Source organism: Zonotrichia leucophrys, chromosome 2, assembly GCF_028769735.1.
Source record: "Zonotrichia leucophrys gambelii isolate GWCS_2022_RI chromosome 2, RI_Zleu_2.0, whole genome shotgun sequence".
NCBI lineage: Eukaryota > Metazoa > Chordata > Aves > Passeriformes > Passerellidae > Zonotrichia > Zonotrichia leucophrys.
This window is the reverse complement of record NC_088171.1, coordinates 121,513,876-121,532,032: the sequence shown is the minus strand read 5'-3', so window position 1 is coordinate 121,532,032 and position 18,157 is coordinate 121,513,876. Positions and strand designations below refer to the sequence as shown.

Below are 18,157 nucleotides of genomic sequence, written 5' to 3'. Positions count from 1 at the left end.
GTTTTTGTATATGTCAGATTTTTCAAAAATATCTGCATAGAAGATGTAAAAATATTTTGATTATATAACTGCGTTTCATCTCTGACCAGCTTAGTGAAATCTCTCTCCCCTAAGTCCTATATTTTAGGTAGCTGTGTATTTTATTATGTGTGTGCCCCAAAATGTTTTGTTTCACTGTTTATAAAGCAGTACAACACTGGTGTATATATGTTAAAAATGTTAAAAAAAGGTGGAACGTAGAGTTTTTGACATCTTTTGTCATGACATTGAAGATTAGCTGCCTGGTGGTGTGAGAATGTATCAACTGTATTCTTTCTGTTATCTCTCTCTACTAGTGTATTTTTAGAACTGATTACAAATTTATTATCTCCATATCTCATCTGCTTAAGAGTTTGTCTCTACAATTATATTACTGCCTTGGCATCTTTGCTTACATAGGTTAATTTGCAAAATAGTTACAGTTTCTTGTAGGAGTTCTGCAGCTTTAAAAAAAAAGCAATCCAGCACTCAATATGTTATGATAAATTCTGATTTCAGAATTGAATTTTCTATGTACTTTACTTTAGTGTCTTTTTTTCCCCCTAAACCTTATCATGTTTATTTTTGCAGTTCCTCAATACTATTCTTATACTCATTTTTCTTGTTTTATCCTTAATAGTAAAGAGTCCCTCCCACAATTTCTCCCTTTAGAACATCACTACTGTATAACATAGTATTTTGTTTATTAGTAAGTTCTGCTTTCATGAAGAATAAACTTTTAAAATACTGGAAGCTGAAGTGGTAATTCACAACTGGCAGGGCTCCAGACCAGGTGTTCAGTAGTATTTCATGCAGTATCATATGAGTGATACCTTTCTCATACTCATGTTTGTAGGATAAAATGCTTTAAATACTGTGAGTTTCTTAAACTTCACTTCTTGTGCTGATATTTCATGTTATGTTGGTTTCATTTTAAATATGTTGAAGACGTATGGCCCGATTCTGCCATCATTGACTTTAATGTTTACAATTAAGAATATTTTTCAATTAATTCCTGTTTATACTAATGTATTTAAAATCAGAAGCAGACATGTTCTCTACCAAAGACTTCTACAGTTCTACACCTTCTCAGTCTTTAAGTTCGGCCTTTCTAACAGTACTGCTGTATTGTATGGCATTTGCTGTGAAGTGACAATAGGATTTTTACAGTATGAATTTAGTATATCTTTTTGAACACATGAGGTATTTGAACATATCTCAGCTAACTACATATATATATTTTAGATCTGTCACTATTAGTATCTTACCAAAGATAGTTATGAAGAGGACAGGTGATTGCATCTCAATTTTTAATTTTTTTCTACTTTTGCCATTCCAGAGACTTAAATCAGTTATCTGTCTTTCCTCGGTAATAAAAATGGCATTGCAGTCTGAACCTCTTCTCCAAAGGACAAAGTTACAGTAATAGGATTTATTATTTTCATTATACTAGTGCAACTGTGTTAAAGTACTTGTACTCCAAGGTGTAATGAGTGATTTGGGATCTTAATCCAACAATACTGTCCCTCTGAGTAAAGATACTTGGATATTTTTAATAGACCGGGAAAGACAGGCAAAAATACTGATGGTAATCAATATTTTTTATATAGGTTATTCATTTCAATAAGCCCTCCATTAGAAAGTTTCTCAGATATTGAATGGGTTTGTTTGGATTGGTGGTTTTTTTTGATAGGAAGAGAGAATTACCCCAGCAGAAGAAGCAAAGAGCTTAGTGATGGATGAGAGCTGAACCCCTGCTCTGCCTTGGCCAGCAGGACCAGAGCTGCTGCTGGGACAAGTCCCAGTTGCCCAGGCCATTTCTTGGCTCTCACAGGTTTTGTCTCTCTGTCTGCTCTGTACAGATCAGCTCACGTGTATGAACCCCAAATAATACAGTTTGTGTCCATGCTGCTGAGTAAATTATATCATCCTGCTCCTGATGGGACAGGAGAAGCCCAAACCTTTTTCCCAGATGTCTGACAATGACTGGTTTCTCTATTAATTGAGTGGATTACCTGGGATGCCTGCAGGCACCTAAACTTCTCCTGTGTAGTTTTTGCAGCAGCAGGAGTTCTCAGCCAGTAGCCCAAATTTTGCCAAGGAGCATAGTCTCAGTGAGTAATATGGAATGGTGCCCTGACCCTGGTTTGTTTATGCATGTAGACCTAGCCTGAGAACAGGTATTTGCAATAAAGAAACTAATTTGGGCAGATGAAAAGAGATAATTAGTATCTGACATATTCCTGGTAAATGCTTTAGCCATTGGGTTGAAGGCTAGTTCAGGAAATCCTGGTACCTCTGCCAGTAATTTATGCAAGGATTTTGAAGTACTCCACCTGTTGACTGAGTAAGCAGTGATTTTTTTTAAAGAACTTGCATCATTGATGGGGTTTTTTTCTCGTTTGTTTGTATTTTCTTCCTTTTCTTCCTTCCCCCCCCCCCTTCTAGTTTGGTACCTGGCCAGAAAAATTAGGGATTTTGTCTTGTGGCCTTATTTGATCTTAAGGTGCACTTTACTGGAGAAGCAATACTATTTCTTCTAAGTTTGCAAGTTTGCTATGGTATTTGGTTGCAAAGTCATCCTCTCTTAAAGATACTGGCAAGTTCTTATCTCATCTGCAGAATAATTGTGTAGAATTTGATTCTGGAATAGTAATTCTTCCTGCTATATTTCAGGCCGGGTGACCCCAACATTGAAAAGCAGAACCTGGAGCCAAAGTGTGTGGGTTCTTCTCCAGGGATGTTCTTTGGCTCTGAGCTCTGTTTCTCTGTGCATCCATTTGGAAGTAGTGTTTGCAGAGGCATGACTTTTGTGGACAGTTTTGTGACCCAGATCCAGGAGCAAAAAAGGAGTGTTGCTAATAGCACTGTAGTCATGGGACATTCAAACTGCAGAGTGCTCTGCTGATAATAAATGTATTTATTGCAGTGACAGGCAATGGCACAAGTTAAAATGCAGACTACAGCAAACCTGTCTGGACCCACCATGGCCCCTGTGGTGCTACCCCTGCCCGTTACAGCTACAAATACACTGAGTCTGCCATCCTCAATGAATGGATCCATTTCAGAATCAGCTGCCAGCTGTAGCAGTCCTACTGCCAGCCTTGTGGATCCCACGTCTTTGATCAACTCACCAGGTAAGTTGGTCCAGATATATTTTCTTTGGTGGTCAAATTAATCTTTTTGATGATTTTTTAATTTAAAAAAATAAAAATTAGGTCCTAAAGAGGATTAAAATAAAGGAGAACACCCATGTAGAAGAATGTTTTGGCTAAATAAACTGTTTACAAAGTTTAGTTTCTTTATTGAGTTCAGATTTGGAGTGAAGTTTTGATCAATGATGGAAAAGCTCAGGAAAGAACATGTCTATTTTGTCAAATTCTCAGTGTATCTTTTATAGAGAAGTTTTAGTGGGGCAGGAAGGTCTCCAAGTTTATTTCTCTTCCCTAGAACAGAATGTCTTCTGAATGCTTGGCAGTATTTGGTGTTTCCTTTGTGGCCTAATAAATGCTGTAGTTTCCATGCTGAACTGGGTGTAAAATGCAGAAGTGTTGTCCTAACAATTTAAGCAAGAAATGACAACGTGTGTGTTAGGGATAAATACAAATAATTGCAAAAACCCCACAGAAAGTGAAACAGTCTAAAGAAAGCAGAACCAAATCCTTAAAGGGGGAGGTGTTGTATGTGAGTGTTCTGAGAGTGACTTGGGTATTGTGAGAAAGGTCTAAAACTCTGGGAAGAAGCTGGCAGAAACAAATGGGGACCTCAGGGTTTCATCTACTGTATTTGTCTCATAACTCTTATGCTACCCAGTTCTGCTTCAAAGAGTGGAAAAACCATTCTGAAAGAGTAGTCAACTCCAGGAACCAGTATACTCCTGACAGTAAACTTTGGTGACACAGAAAATACAGAATATGCATATACTCTCCTGCACTGTCATCTTTCTTATAGACATTTTGGAAAGAAATAGTTTTGGGGCTTTTTAAATTGCATGTAATCAAAATTGTTATTGGGAACTACATAGTTTCATGTGATTAATATATAAATGGTATTTTAAGTTTGTATTTAGCCTATATGCAAAAGTTATGTTTTAGCCAAAGTATTTCCTTTTTTAAGCATGCTGCTTTTGCAAAGCTTTGTGAAGTTGTGAAGAGTACATTTCTCCACAAAAACTTTACAGACTCTTTATTTACAGCTCCTCTCCAAGATAACATGGCAAACCCCAAAGAGAAAACTCCAATGTGTCTGGTAAATGAGTTAGCCCGTTTCAATAGAATTCAACCCCAGTATAAGCTTCTGAATGAAAGAGGGCCTGCTCATGCCAAGGTAAGGTCACAGTTCCAGGTGATGAGCCATACCTTACATGCTGAACAGATAATATCATGGTTTGGACAAATGTGCTTGTCAAACCCAGTTACGTTTCTAGTGTAAGGGCTTTCTTCCTGTTCTTTATTTTGCTGCTCTTTTAGACCACACTTTCAGAAAGTATGCCTGTATTTCTGTTACAGAAGCCCTGTAGATCATTTTGTACTTTACTTTGTCTCTCATCTTTGAATTTACATTTGCTGGTCTTTATATAGACCTCATGAAGGTCTTTTCAGGGTGTCACCACCCTTCCTTAATCTTTCTGGGGCATTTGCTTTTTAGGCTGCATGAATCTTTCTCTGCAGTCAGCATGCCTCTGATAACTCCTCTGCATTTGTTTCATGGTAATGCAGGTGATGACAAACTTGTGACATTTTTTAAAGTGCTTATTGATGCAATTTTTTGTCCATTAAGTTGATTGTCTTTGAGTCTTGCATTCTAGGCCACAAACTTTATTACTGTGCAACTTTACACAAATAAATGTAGGGTTATACTAAAACTCCTACTGTGATTATGGCGTAGAAGTTTCTAGTGATTTGACAGCTAATTCTGGCCACTTGTTGGGTAGATGTCCAACTTAAAAAGTAAAAATTAGGATGCTTTCAGATTATGGGGAATACAGAGGAATATCCTCATGGTAATTTTTTGATATAATTTTGAATTTCCTCCCTACTTAGGAGCAAACTGGGGGAGGAAAAAATCATAGAAAAGTCTGAGTGAGACACTGGCATAATTAGTAGCTGCTTTGTATGTAGTATTTCTGGAGTGGCTAAATCACATGAGGCAGCAGGGCCAGGGTGTAGGTTAGTAACAGTTTCAGCTCCTCATGGGCTGTCTCTGCCCCTTGTTCCTCTGTTGCACACTGTGTTGCCAGCTAGTGCAGAACTGATGCAAATCGCTGACCTTCAGCTCTGGCTGGCGATGCTGAACGTGTTACAGTGGTGGAAATGATGTCAGCAGGTGTGGGGCTGCTTTTAGCATCCTTCATTGCAAATGGAAATTGAAGAGCCCTTCCTCTTCCTGGAGATGTTTGGCACCACAGGGTGCACTGGCTGGTTGATTTTAGGTTGCATTTTAAATTTGTTGGGCTTTCTGTAACTTCTCACTATTGTGTTTATTGTGTTACCTGTTTTTTCCATTTTTGTGAAAAAATAATCACTTTGACTGTGGTGTGGTTTTGGCTGCTTACATTTCTCAGCAGTAAGAAAATTTTAGTTATAGGACATCCATATTATGCTTAAAATTTTAGTAGGATAAGAAATTGTTCACATGTGGAAGAGGGCGCCCTTCTCCCATGCAATTGGCAACAGGATAAGGGAACATAACCTCAAAATGTGCCAGGGGGTGTTCAGTTTGGACATGATGAAAAATTTTTTGACTGAGAGGGTGGTTAAGCATTGGACTGGACTGCCCAGGGAGGTGATGGAATAGCCATCCGTGGAAGTTTTCAAGAAATGACTGGACATGGCACTTAGTACTATGGTTTGTGTGATGTGGTGGTATTTGGTCAAAGTTTGGACTTGCTAATCCTAGAGGTCTAATCAGCTTTATTGATTCTATGATATATTTGTTATTATTTTTAAAGGAACTGATATCAGTGAAATTACTTAAGTCTGCATTACCTGCACTTCTGAAATCCAGATTTTCAATGAATTTCTTAATTTTTCAGTTTTTCAATTTACATCGTTCTTTTAGTTGTGCTCATAGTGGTAAAAAAACTAGTTATGTGCTCTATAGACTCAGAAGGATATTGAGTCTAATTTTGATCTTTGTAGTGAGATAAAAAAAGGGAAATGAATTAAGAACAAGAGTGATATTAATAAGATTATGCAAGTTTTGACCTATGAAAAGCGAAGAAAGATAGAATTTATTATGACTCTCTTAGCAATTTAGTATCATGTCTTGCTAGTAATATGATGATATACTTGACAGAATATGTGAAAGAGACCTAAATCTGTCCTGGGAAGCAGGACCTGAAGGATGTAGTGCTGCTGTTGCTCTTTGCCATTCAAGGAGCTTCTCATATTGCTTTGCTCCTACACATACTCTGTTCCTGACAGAAATTTGTGAAAATTTTCACAATTTTCAGACATGCTCCACAAGATAGCTGTCTGTTTTGTGACCACAAATGCTAGTAAATGTTTATATCCTTTGTCCTAGTTGTCTCTGGAAAATAAGGTTAGACAATTCGGGTGAAATGGAAAACTAGAAACAGTGCAGCTGGGAGAGAAGTGGCTCTTCCTAACAGTGCACTTAGGGTTTCTAGAAGTCTGCCCTCCAGGTGGATTCTTCATCATAAGAAAAATCAGAAAGTCTTTGTTAGCGTAAATGACATTTTGGAGTACATGAGTCAGATTGATCGTGTCTTCTGTCCTTCCATGTCAGTGTCATTTCAGGACACAAATTTAAAAGGAACAGTGGCAAAAGAAAGTGGATGGTGGTACAGAAAAGAGGGAAAGGGGTAAGGGATGTAGCACTTCAAAAACTGGGAAGGAGGAGAGAAGGTTGTACACAGAAGAAGTGAGGAGTAAAGAGTTGTCAGAGCTTAGAGAGACTGACCTTACAAGCACAGCAGAGTGGAAACAAGCACAAGCATGGTGGCCTTTGCATTTCTGCTCTCTGGACATCAGGTAAATTACGTTGGGTGTAAGGAATAGAAATTTCCTCAATTGAAAAATGTCTCTCAGTCAATAGCAGAGCTGTTAGCTCTGGTATTCCAGGACTTGAATGTTCCATGGTCTGCTCCAGAGTTTGGATTTGGGCAGGTTTATTCCTTTAATAAAGAAATAAACCTACTTCTATGTGTGGGTTTTTGCAGGAGTTTTTTGGCAGATGTGTTAAGTGAGAAAGTGCTCTGACTGGCAGAAATTTCCTAAGCAAGCCCTTTATCATCTGGAGTTCCTATTTATTGTTCGAAGCACTAAGAGTTATAGGTAGATAAGTAGCCATTATTAATCATATTTTCATTTAAATTCAGGATTTTCCTCCTCCTATAAAAATATTGTACTGATACTTTCTTGCAAAATACAAAATATATAAACTTCAGATCCAGAAATCAAATTTCAACTTTTTTAGTAATAAGGATGTATGTTTGTAGGTGATTTATATAATTATGGGTATTTAGCTCTAATACCCATCTTAGCTTTCAGATGGGGGTAGGGCTTGTCAGAGTGTAAAATTAAGAGACTATTTCTCTCTTTTCTTCCATGAGGAAATTGTTGTGACTGCTGTGGCAAAACCAACATGGCAATGGGAGCTCTGATACAGGGACTTGCATTGTGCTTCTGAAAATTACAGTAGGCCAAAACTCAAGGCTGTAATTAAGACACCAGTATGTATTTATAGCATTCAGTTTGAATGCAGTGTGTGCATGTGCAGAGGGCTGAGCTGGGAGACACATACATTATTGTGTTCAAATGCTTGTTTGCAAGTACTTGCTAAAAAATATATCTGTAGAGGCAGATTTAAAGGCTGCCCACCATATTAATCTCTAAAAACCTGATCCTGAATCTAGCAAGTTGAAATAAGTGAAAAAATTAGAGAGCTGTCAAAATTAAAATTTTACTTTATATACTTCTCATACTAATATGTAGATAATTTTTTCTTTGGCTCAAGTAAGTTAGTTTGTTTTCTGAGGTAGGTGAATCTTAGTTTACTTTGTGTGTCTGACTATTAAGTCCTGCCTTTATCTAGGGATTATATGGCAAATATATTGAGTTCCTAGCTTTTCTCCCCTTGTTCTCAGATGCTCAAATTTAAACAGAACATTTATGTATCGTACAGAAGGTAGACTCTATCTAATATCTTAAACATGCATTGAGGTTTATGGGCACAATTTGCATAGCATGGATACTTGAAATAGCCCTCCATCACAGAATTTGAAATATATGGCTTTTATCGGTTAGTCCATTTCTGAACTCTGGATGTTTACAGTTCCTATCCTCATTATAGATTTTACTTTAAGAACTGCAGTTTCATTAAAAAGATGATAATTCTTTTTCTTCTTACTTTATGATTTTGAACATGCTTGAGTTGTGACTCTGCACTAACAAAAGGCATTATTTTTAGAACTCTGGGTATGTGAGAAATTATTTCACTCTGTAAAACTATCTGGGCCAAATTCTCTGCTGCCTTGAGAAGTGTGTAGTCATTTATATTCATTCACAATCATTACAAAATTGTTTTTTTTCTCAGTAGCATGTTTAGTATTTGTTTTCTACAAGTGACTAAACATACTCAAATATAAGAAGAAATGTGTTCATAGCTGACCTGTACATACTCCAGGAGCAGAGTATCAGTTTGAAGTTATTCTTACTTGGTTTAACTACTATCCTGTTCTTTGATAATTGACATTACCATTACACTATTTTACTTTGTGATTTGAAAGGCCACAAATGTTGCTCACTGATAAGGTCTCACTGATCTCTGGAAGAATCAGATGTGTTATCTGGGAGTTGAATACAATGAAAAGAAAGCACGGTTTCTCTTCTGGCCTGGAGGCTTTTATACAGATTGTTCTAATCCACAGCGATAATCTTGCCAGTGTTTACCTGTTCTTTGTCTTTGAAGATGTTCACAGTGCAGCTGACTCTTGGAGAACAGACATGGGAAGCTGAAGGAAGCAGTATTAAAAAGGCCCAGCATGCTGCTGCTAGCAAAGCATTGAATGAAACCACCCTTCCCAAGCCAACGCCTAGACCACCCAAAAACAATGTAAACAATAATCCAGGTATGACATTTTCCTCTGTGTTAGATCTTGTTGAAGTCTCAGCATCTTATAGCACTAAATAAGTAATTTTAACAAGACACTTAAATTTCTAGGATGAAAATCAACATAGCTATAGTATGACTGGATAATGCAGAATCTCAAGTAAGCTTTCATGGAAGAATTTTTAATGCACATATCTAAAATGGTTGAATTGTAAGGGAATATATTCTTAGGTAATGCTTAGATGTGTGCTAAGTGATGGTATGTGGTCAACAGTAAGCAGACTGGAGAAAAGGAGAAAACCAGACTGAATTAACTAAAACACATTTCCCAAAGCATTATTTTAGCTAACTTTCCAATAAAGCTGGAAATTTTATCCAGTCCAATCCTGTGAAATTGCATCTCTGGCATAAACAAAAGGCTGGGATTTGACATGAGAACTTTGACAGGTAATTTCTTGCATGCTGAGATTTCCTTCAGAGCAACCTGTGCTTTCAAAAAGCTTCCAGGTGGCTTTAGAAACTTGATTCAATAATAGAAAGAATGTATACTGATATCTTGCAGACTTTAATTTGAGCTGTTACCCACAAGTTGCCTTCACTGCATGCAAAACCTGAGGTACCTCTCATGCACATGCTCAGTTATCTGTTCTGTCTTGATCAATAAAGAAAAAGAATCATAACTTCATTTCAGACTAATGTAAAGGAAATCAAGTGGTGAGAATCTTTTCTCATTTTTATTTTGAAATAATCCTTTTCCCCCTCTTCTTTTCTGTTTCCCTTTTTCCCCTTTAATTTCCATCTACCCCTCCCCCTCTTTTAAAAATGTATTCTTCAGCCACTTTCTTAAACGAAAGTAATTTTGCAGTTTATCTTCTCTCTGTTGGAAAGAGAAAAGCAGGAGTAAATTTCCTTTAGAACTTGTGAGTATTATCCTGAGAGTGGTTTGAGAGTGGTGTGCTAGTGTTCTCTCTCTCCTTTGGAGATCAGTATGCTTCCTCTCCAGAGCCAGGACACTGGCTTTGCCCTGCTTCTTTCACAGTCACTGTGACTTTGGCTGCTTACAAAGCAGGAGGCTCAAACCTCTGTGAAAAAGGATCCTGAGTTTGGTTCTTGACATTGCAGAGCATTACTGAGTTTCTAGAGTTCTTTTTGGCTTTGAGCATATTCTCAGAGGGAAAATCTGATAACAAGAGGAATAGGCTTTAAGAGAATGAATTAAAAATTTTATCATTTAACACTTTAATTTTGCTCCAAGAAAGGTGCATTGTATATGCACAGGCATATTCTTATCAAAATGACATTTTGTATTTTTATAAAAAATCTGAATTCATAGTAATGTCTTGCTCTGGAAATTATAAGAATTGTTAGTATAAGTTTTTGAGTAAGTGTTGCATAAACATTTTCGTCATTTGGCATATAAAGCTTCAATGTCAGACTGGAAAATTAATCATAGTTTTTTAAAGGGTAAATTTATTTGAATCTCTCATGAAAATATTTTCAGAATATATTAACTCCTTTTTATTGGAATGCACATTTAGCTCATTTAGGATTCTCTTACAACAGTGTAAGTGGGGATTACTGTAGCTGAACGTTTTATCTAAGAAAAAAGAAAGAAAGGAGTTGGATGTAGTTGGAGTTGTTATTTGACATTTTTGAAACCATGCAAGTAGGCAAGGACTGGCTGCCTTTTATTTTTGCATTCTGTCACCAGTAGATGGCTGTAGTTGCACTGATTTCCAGGAGCTGTGTGCTCAGTCTGTTAGATCACTCCTGTGAGACCAATAGTTCTTAGACATAGTCTTAAGTTTTCAAGTCTTGTAAATAAAACATTTTTTGTCACTTGTTGTAAGATTTCTGAATGGCTTCAGTAATGCCTGTTACTTCATGCTTGTTTCAATGACTCTTTGCTCTATTTATAGTTTTATTTAATGGTATTCTGCAGAAAGACACATTATTATCTTTATAGTTATTTCAGAAAGTATCATAATGTATTGTAAGTACTTTGGAATGATGAATAACCAGCTTGTTTATTACACTGATTTTCTCATTCATATGTGAAGGTTAATCCACTGAAACTGCATAGAGAATTCACTGAGAGAGATTTTTAAATGTTCTTTCTCATTGCTTGTGATTAAGTTGGCATCTATATTCCCATCTTTTAAAGAAACTGAAATGTCTTTTCCGTTGCATCTTTTGAATTTAAGAGTAAAAAAAAATATGGTGTAGGTCTCTCTTTGTAGCTCAGTCCTGCTTGTGTGTTTTTCAGTATTTCTGGTTTAAGCACCTTACTCGCAGTGGTTTTTCTTGCAGGCAGTATAACACCAACTGTGGAGCTGAATGGTCTGGCAATGAAGAGAGGAGAGCCTGCCATCTACAGGCCATTAGATCCAAAGCCAATCCCCAATTACAGAGCAAATTATAATTTCCGGGGCATGTACAATCAGAGGTTTGTACTCTTTCTGTTATTTAAATATTTTTTTAATGTCCTAAATCTTCATTAAGTTTCTAGGTTATTTCAGAGTAAAAGAAAACTAAAAATTTTGTTAAGGAGAATCTGCAGTCTTATTTAGAAATATGCATAATTACCTCCTAAAAGAGACAGGAGCCCTAAGGTCAACACAAACAATAAAGAGGTGTAAAACTGCATTTTTTTACTTTTTAATGTGCATTAAAAAGACATTAAACAGCCATTGTAGTGAGGAGGCAGAACATTAACTTCAGAGGAAGGTTTTGCTTTTCTTTGCTGTCATGTCATGTGATTAGAATCTGTGGCATCAGAAATGAACCAATCTTTTCTTAGAAATTGAATATAAAATTGGAAGGACTGCATTTTGATAATTGGCTTGAGACCATTCTCAAGTTTCTAGTTTTTTAGCCATTCTTCTTGGTCAGCTATCTCAGTTCCTTAATCCTCAATGTATAGTTAAGAAAAAATCCTTTATTTCACAGTTTAAAAAGCTACATTCAGAACTATATCAATTTTTAATCCGAAAAACTTTCTCTGAGATAGGTTTTTCCTCATTTTACCATATTTGTCCCCAGAGGAACTATATTAAATCAGGTCTTTTGAAACTCCAAAATGAGACAAAATATGATCTGTAACATGAAAAAGGACTGAACCAAAACAGGTCAGAAAGTTCTAATCACCTGTTTTATCAGTAAAAAGTGTTACCTTTTTAATAAAGCTTGACTTGATCGATTTCATGTTCATTTTTATGCATCTCATAATTGTCAAATGGCTTGAGGGTATGAACTCTGAAGGAGTGTTTTGGTTCAAAATTACTCTTCATTAGAAATTGAATTTATTGCAATGTTGAAAATTTAAGGAGTTAAAAAAAAAGGCAGCATTTAAGAATTGTCTAAGGAAAATATTTCAATTTATTTAATTCTATTTTATGTTTCCCCGGACTTTAAAATTATGATAATTTGGTAAGTGTAGGGTTTTAACATTTCATTCTGAGTTGGATTTTTTGTTGGCTTTTAAAATTTGCTTGGCTGTTGGGTTGTGTTGTTTTATAACAGCAATATCTAGAATTACTGAAGACAAAAAACTCCAAAATAGCCTGGAAGAAACCCTTTAATTATTCTGTGGAACAGTGCCTGGTTTTTGTATCACTTGTCTTATATTTCTAGTCACTGCTGACCTGTGTCTCTGCTTACATCCATCATGGTTTAAAAAGCTAATTATGGTGCTTGAAATGAGTTTAGTTAATATTTAGAAATCCTTCATTTATTTGAGTTGCTTTTATAGTGAGATTAGCTTGACTAGCAGATATAATGCTATACTGGAAAAAATGAAAGCTAGTTAAATGTATGAATTGTGGAATCTGAACTTAATTATGGAAAGGTATTGGTGGAAATAGAATGTCAAAACACTCAGCAGTTGCTGACTCTTAATATTTCTTTTCATAGAAAATGATTAGTGTGTCTAGCTCAATTTATAAGTTTGCTTCTTTGAAAATTTTGTTTCATGAGAGCCATGTTTTGGTGTTAGGGTAAAATGATACATGAAGGTTATTTTTCTGGGCACATTAGGTAGCCAAGGCCACTTGATTTTTCTGATCACAAAACAAACAGGCTAGGTGGGACAGAAGGCCACAATCTGTGCTTGCTTTTTCATTGTGCTTATTTGAGTGTAGTTTACCCATGCAGAATAGCTAATAATACTGTGGTTAGTAAATTGAATAATAACTAATAATATTTACTAAGTAGTAAATGACTGGACATACCTGTCTATCTGCATGAGCACATACCTGCTGTGCAAACGCCATGTATGCACATGAATGCCAGAGGAAAGAGGAACCAGAAAAATGATCTGTATACTACTGTTGATGGACTACTGTGCTAGAAATAATTGTTCATTCCCCTGTTTTGCATAGGGAAGTGCTGGCCCTTTATGATCACAGTAAGAAAGGCATTTAGACTTTGTAAGGCGTCATTTAAATGCTGTTTGTTAGACCTGCAGATTTTAGAAGTGAATATTACAGATAATCTTCTATGCCTTCTATACCCTGGGCCCTGAGTGGTGTGGCATTGACCAGGACTGTTCTCCATGGGCACCACATCATGCAGACCTCAGCCTCAGCAGAGATTAACCCCTCTTGGTCATTCACACTGTTACAGGATTTGCTTACAAGGGGACAACCCTTTCAGGAATAGTCAGGAATGATGGTCCTGTGAAAACGTTGTGCTGTGCTGTCAGATAAAGGCAGGACCACGCAGGTGGTACTGAGGGGGAGCTGCCCAGGGGCCCATCTCTTGCCACAGGTCTGTCCTGTGGCCAGGGGATTTGAGCAGCACAGCCTGTCCTGTGAGCCATGCTGGGCACGGGCCCTGCAGCTCAGCACAGCCTCCATGGCTCAGCCTGGCTGCGCTGTGGGCACTGGCTGTGATGGGCACGATCCTGCACCTCCTCCAGTCAGCATTGCTTGGCACCTCGTACTCACCCTCACCACAGGCAAGCTTGGAGAGACAGTCTGCATTGTTTATAATAGCCAGTGAAGTCTGAAATATGGAGCATATGATGCAGCACTGTATTATCTTCCTGCGGTATAATATGGTACATTTATTTTCTTCTACTGCCACATTGTATTTAGCATTCATTTGCTGATTTTTGGGAATTGGGTAGTGAAATAGAAGTACTGTTGGAGTACCCAAGTAAATATAGACTATACAGACAGTTAAAAACAGGATTTGAGAATTAATGTAGATAATATGCTGTGTCTGCAGTCCCTTTGCTGATCTCTGTTTGAAGAAATGTGCTTTTCAAATAGGTGAAGATACAGACGAAGATTAGGAGATTGCATTAGGGAAACTCTGATACTGGCAAGACTAATGTATTGAGGAAAAAATAGATTATTAAGTTCATTCTAGGGCATATCTCTGTACCAGTAAAGTCTAGTGTTTCAAGTGGCACAAAAGATCCTTTTCAGTATCTCATTGAAACGTGATCTGAAAGTTGCAATTCATATGCAAAGTTGATGGCTAGATTCCCTGTCAGGCTAAGTTGACATGTCAGAGTGGCAGTGATTCCTCCTCCTTCATTTGTCCCTAGCCTTTGGGGCCCTGAATATTTCCTGCCTCCAGCACTGGAAGTTGAGCTGCTTGTCAATTAATCAGTTTTTGGGGGGAGAGTACAGCAGAAGTTACTCCTTGACTTACAGCTGTACTTAAGCATTATCTTTTCTAGTCATACAGGAGCTTGTGCCTTCACCAGAGAGGGGTAGGGTGTGTTTGTGTTAGGTTGACTTAAGTGTGTGAAGGACTACTCTCTCACATGCCATGGAGCATATTTATATGGGCAGTATGTTGCACAGAGGATGATGAAGCGGGTTTGTAAGGGGCCAACATCCATTGGCAAGGTCTGAAGCTGATGGTGTAAATTTATAGTAAAGGCGATAGCTATGTGATAGATATGTCCTTTTCATAGGGAGAAGAACAGCAAATAAGTGAGAGGAAAAAGGGAAGGTTTTTCTACTGCTTAGCATGGAAGGCAAGTGATGAGATGTCTCAAATGAGCATCCTTCCACAGGTGTTCTCTTCAATGCAACAAATGTTCTCAGTAACACTTTCCCATAGTAATTCTATGGTTTTTGTCAGGACATGCTCTAGCTACCTGTTGCTTACAGTGCTGGTGGTGCTGCATCAGGATAGGTGTTGGATACTGGCAGTTTCTAGAGCTCTGTGCATGCAAAACTCAGCATGGCAGAGCAAAACATTTAAGGCAGTGTTTAACACTGTGTTAAGGTCTTAGCCTTGTAAGTCTCTTCCTGTGCTAAGTTAGGAGGTGCAAGGCAAGTCAGTGCCCCTCTTAGGGTAGCCCAATAGTAGATAAAACACAGTCCAGCTTGGAACTGGATGAGGTATGAATGTTTTCGTGCTTGCTCTTCACTCAAGATAGTGAATGCAGTACTGCTAACTTGTTAACAGCATTGGTTCATTGCCATTATACTGCATATTGTGACAGGCTGATGAAGTCTGTGTGAGGCTGAGCTGAATCATGTGAAGTTACCAGCTAAAGTCTCTGGTAGCTTGGGTATCTGTATATGTTGGGTATCTGTTCATTTATTTCACAGTGTAGATAACAACTTGGAGTCTTCTCTGGATTTTCTTTATTGAGGTAAAATCCATGCAAGTTTGGTAAAAGAAAGTTTGATGGCCTCTGAAAAGAGAGAGCTTTTAAAAAAGTTGTCAACCCTGAATCCAGCCATGTTAGATGACTTCTTATTTAACAAAGACTTCTGTATTCCTAACAGAGATTATAATAGAGGAAAATACTCTTTTGGCACTCAAAATTTACCAGTTATATACAACCAATTTAAAAGCTCACAGGTTGGAATTTCAAGCAATTTTGCAACAAAAGCACACTAAGGCCTTCCAGTTCAAACACTATATGTTGCAGAAAAGCTAAAAATGGTGAAGATTTAATTTTTATGGCTTCTTTAAGAGTTTTCCAGGCTGGCTCAGGGGAAGGAGGTGCTGATGCTTTCAGGGCTGCGTTGCTAACTGATGTAGCTTGCGTGTTTGTCAGCACAGCATTTGGCTAGAGTCAGGAGAACTGGCACGCTGCTCAGCGCAGCCCAGGCCTTGAGACAGCGGGTCAGGTTTGAAAACTGTTGGCAGAGCTGAGGACAAAACATGTGCTTACTTTCATATCTGTAGCCAGTGCTAGAACCCATACTCCCTTGCATCTCTGGCTAAAATGCAATTGGCTTAAACCATGTAAAAAAGAATTAAAAACATGGATGTTTAAATGAGAGCAGTACAAGAAGAAAATGAGGTATCAATTCTGACTACAGGGTTGTCCAACTTGCCTTGTTACCATTGAATGCTGGTTTAATTTTTTTCTTCAGTTAGAATTGAAGAGTCATCCCTGAAGTTTAATTGTCCTGCAGTACTTTCAATTATAGAATGTCTGTAAGTGACAGAAGAAATTATATCTTACAGACTTACCTAAACAAAGAGTTTTCAGCCAAGAAATAAAACCACTAGAAACTGAACAGCAGCTTTTGATGTTTTAGTTTGGAAAGTAATGTTAAAGAGATCATAAAACCCAAACCTTGTGTTTTGGGAGAATTCAGAAGTTGTTTTCTTAATATATAAAATTCCTTAATATGTGTCTCACCACAATCTAGAGAGCTTGAAAAAATCTATATATATAGAAAAAGAGGTTTAAAAATTAAAACCACTTGTGAAATATAGGAACAAAGGGAATGCAAAACAATGACAAGCTAAAGAACGGAAATAAAGTAATTAAAGCAGTTTCTTGCTTGGTTTTAAGGAATTTGGATGGTGTGATAGCTCTGCAAGCATGTCACGCAAAGTGGTGGTGTTCCTAGGATAAACTACAGCTTCTGTGCACTTGGACAGTTTCTGCTGCACTGAGCCTTCATCTTGGTCTTTGTAGGGTTGCTTCTTCCTGCATATGTTGTGTATTGTGGACTAAAGAGAGGACTATCCCCTTTCTCCTCAGAGCATGGGGGAGTGCACAAACCATTCCCCATCTTCTCTTTTTTCATAGCTCTGCCATTCTGAGCATATTTTTCTTTGATGTTAATTAGTGCTTCTTTACAGTGCCATTTGCAAGACCAAGCTCAGAAAAATAAAGCACCAGCATGTCCTTCCCTCTTGTGGAGCCAGCTACTCTGCCTGGTCACAAAGCACAGACTATCACCTACCTGAGCTTGTAGTTCCTACCTGCCAGGTACTCAGTTGCTGCGTGGAACTGTAGACTTCTCTGCTCCTGAAGTGATATATATCAGCCCTGTGGACCAGTGCCTAAATACTGAACAAGCACTTTAAAAATGAGGGATAATGAAAGAAAGCTTGAGGGCTGGTCTTTGGCCAACTACATCTGCAGCTGCTAGCTTCATAATGGACTAACATGTTATCCAATCTAATGATCAAAGAGAGAGCAGACTGTGTGATTATTGGATAAATTACTAAAATTGTCAAGTCATATTAATAAAAGATTGTATGGTGAAAGAATGGAATAAAATGAAGAGTTTGTTTCTTTTATGAATGCTGACCAAAAGATTTAATATGTGCATCAAAGGGAAAATATTTGAGAGAAGTGTTACTTGACATGAGTGCTTAGTAATGCAGTCTAAGTCCTCACCCAACTTCATTTGTTTCACAAAAGTTACACAGTCCTGTGAGGGGGGAAAAAAGGAAAATCTAGCCAGAAGAACAGCTGTGAAAGCCAAATTTGAAGTGCGTGGGTTGCAATGCAGGAGACAATGTAAAAATCTATTGATATTAGCATCTCCAGAACTACACCTACAGTTATACAACCCAGTTATCTAATTTACAGAAAGAGAATGAGGTCTGAAATTTTCATGACCTTTAGATGTTCTCATGTGCTGCTTAAGCACCCTGTTTACCTTGTAGTAAAAGACAGCTCTCTGCATGGAGAGCCTCATCTGTTTGAGGCACAAATATTCCGGTGCATAATATAAAACACAGTTGGATCTGAAAGAATTCTATCTCTTATTGATTAGATCAGCCAGCAGCCTGGAAAATGTAAAATCCAGATTAGTCCAGGCAGTCTTTTTGTTACTCTAGG

General features: G+C 37.5%; 1 protein-coding gene across 4 annotated transcripts in view; it reads left to right on the top strand.

Annotated features, from left to right (window-relative positions):
• The window catches only part of STAU2 (staufen double-stranded RNA binding protein 2), a 172,162-nt gene that overhangs the window by 17,585 nt on the left and 136,420 nt on the right, over nt 1-18,157 (top strand). For all 4 annotated transcript variants that reach the window (XM_064706228.1, XM_064706231.1, XM_064706230.1 and 1 more), the window contains exons 2-5: nt 2,948-3,155; nt 4,214-4,344; nt 8,953-9,112; nt 11,404-11,539. In XM_064706228.1, coding sequence (XP_064562298.1) covers nt 2,957-3,155; nt 4,214-4,344; nt 8,953-9,112; nt 11,404-11,539 — 626 coding nt within the window. In that variant the 5' untranslated portion in view covers nt 2,948-2,956. The remainder of the gene's footprint in view (nt 1-2,947; nt 3,156-4,213; nt 4,345-8,952; nt 9,113-11,403; nt 11,540-18,157) is intronic.